Source organism: Sinocyclocheilus grahami, unplaced genomic scaffold, assembly GCF_001515645.1.
Source record: "Sinocyclocheilus grahami isolate Dianchi unplaced genomic scaffold, SAMN03320097.WGS_v1.1 scaffold15346.1, whole genome shotgun sequence".
Lineage (NCBI taxonomy): Eukaryota > Metazoa > Chordata > Actinopteri > Cypriniformes > Cyprinidae > Sinocyclocheilus > Sinocyclocheilus grahami.
The window spans coordinates 1,977-3,216 of NW_015515713.1; the positions used below are offsets into that span (position 1 = coordinate 1,977).

At 40.8% G+C, this 1,240-nt stretch overlaps 1 protein-coding gene across 1 annotated transcript in view; it reads right to left on the minus strand.

Annotated features, from left to right (window-relative positions):
• The window catches only part of LOC107579204 (60 kDa SS-A/Ro ribonucleoprotein-like), a 2,485-nt gene extending 1,647 nt beyond the window's left edge, over nucleotides 1-838 (minus strand). Inside the window, exon 1 of the mRNA XM_016265062.1 lies at nucleotides 101-838. Coding sequence (XP_016120548.1) covers nucleotides 101-833 — 733 coding nt within the window. The 5' untranslated portion in view covers nucleotides 834-838. The remainder of the gene's footprint in view (nucleotides 1-100) is intronic.
• Between the last annotated feature and the right edge of the window lie 402 nt (nucleotides 839-1,240).

Genomic DNA, 1,240 nt, shown 5'->3' on the forward strand with positions numbered 1-1,240 from the left:
TTTTATAGTATTTTTTATTTTTTGATAATTCTACTATTTACATATTTATTCCATTTGTGTTACGGCATTCAAAATCATTAAATAAACATTACAAAAGTGCCTTTAGATGTCAATATACAGGTTATTTCAATGATAAACATAAGCCTATGGCAGGTTACCATCCAGAGCAAACACTCACTGTCATTGGCCGGCTTCATGTGGGACAGCCTGAGGAGGTCCTGGTGGGACCAGCCCGCTCTGTGCTTGCACTTGGTCACAGTCCGCGCCAGGCTCATCCCGTCCTGGCTGTTGTACCAGTCCGTCACGGCCCTCCGCAGAGCCCGGCCCCACATCCCAGAGCCCTGTCTCAGCTCTTTCTTATACTGCACAAACGTGAAGAGCTGCGCGGGCGTCCGACACAAGTCTTTCAGCGCCCGTAAGGCGGCCTGCCTGGTCCTGCAGTCGGCATGCTGCGAGCAGACAGCCAGGGCGAAGAGGCTGGGGTTGGCACGGACAGCGCGGCCCTCCAGATTGGAGCGTCTGATCTCCTCCACCACCTCACAGCCCCGTCCCCCCTCGATGAGCTGCATCAGGGCCAGGGCACTCTCTATGCCCAGAGCACACTCTCTGGTGCTGTAGGTGGCGCTCTCAGAGCCGTAGCAGAGGAAGCGGCGCAGACTTACAGCTGCGGTCACCGATCTGCCCGATGAGTTCAGCACCTGTTCATTAACAACTGACAGCTGCTCTGGAAGAGATGCTGGATCCATATTTAACCGTCCTTCAGTCCTACAGACAGACCACAGCGGGCAACTCTGAGCACAGGACATCAACACTGTCAGTAGACATGCATGCATTTTGTTTTGTGCTGTAAGACTGTCAAAATAAATAACCATTAAAAACATCATATATACACACACACATAAGCAAATATTAATATAGGATAATATATACATTATTAAAAATATAAATATATATATAAAATATAAACGTAGATCTTTAAACATTTACTTAGATATCTATAGTTTATTTATATACACACATGACATAAATATTAAATATAATTTAAATATGTATATTTATATACAGTACTATGATATATAATAAACAATTAAGTATAAAAAATAAATAAATATTTACTGTTATTTTATGTATATGTGTGTATAACAAATAAAATAAATTATATTTATATATAATAAATATATAAAATAAATAAATATTATCTTGAAATATTTACTTAGATATGTATAGTTTTATACACACA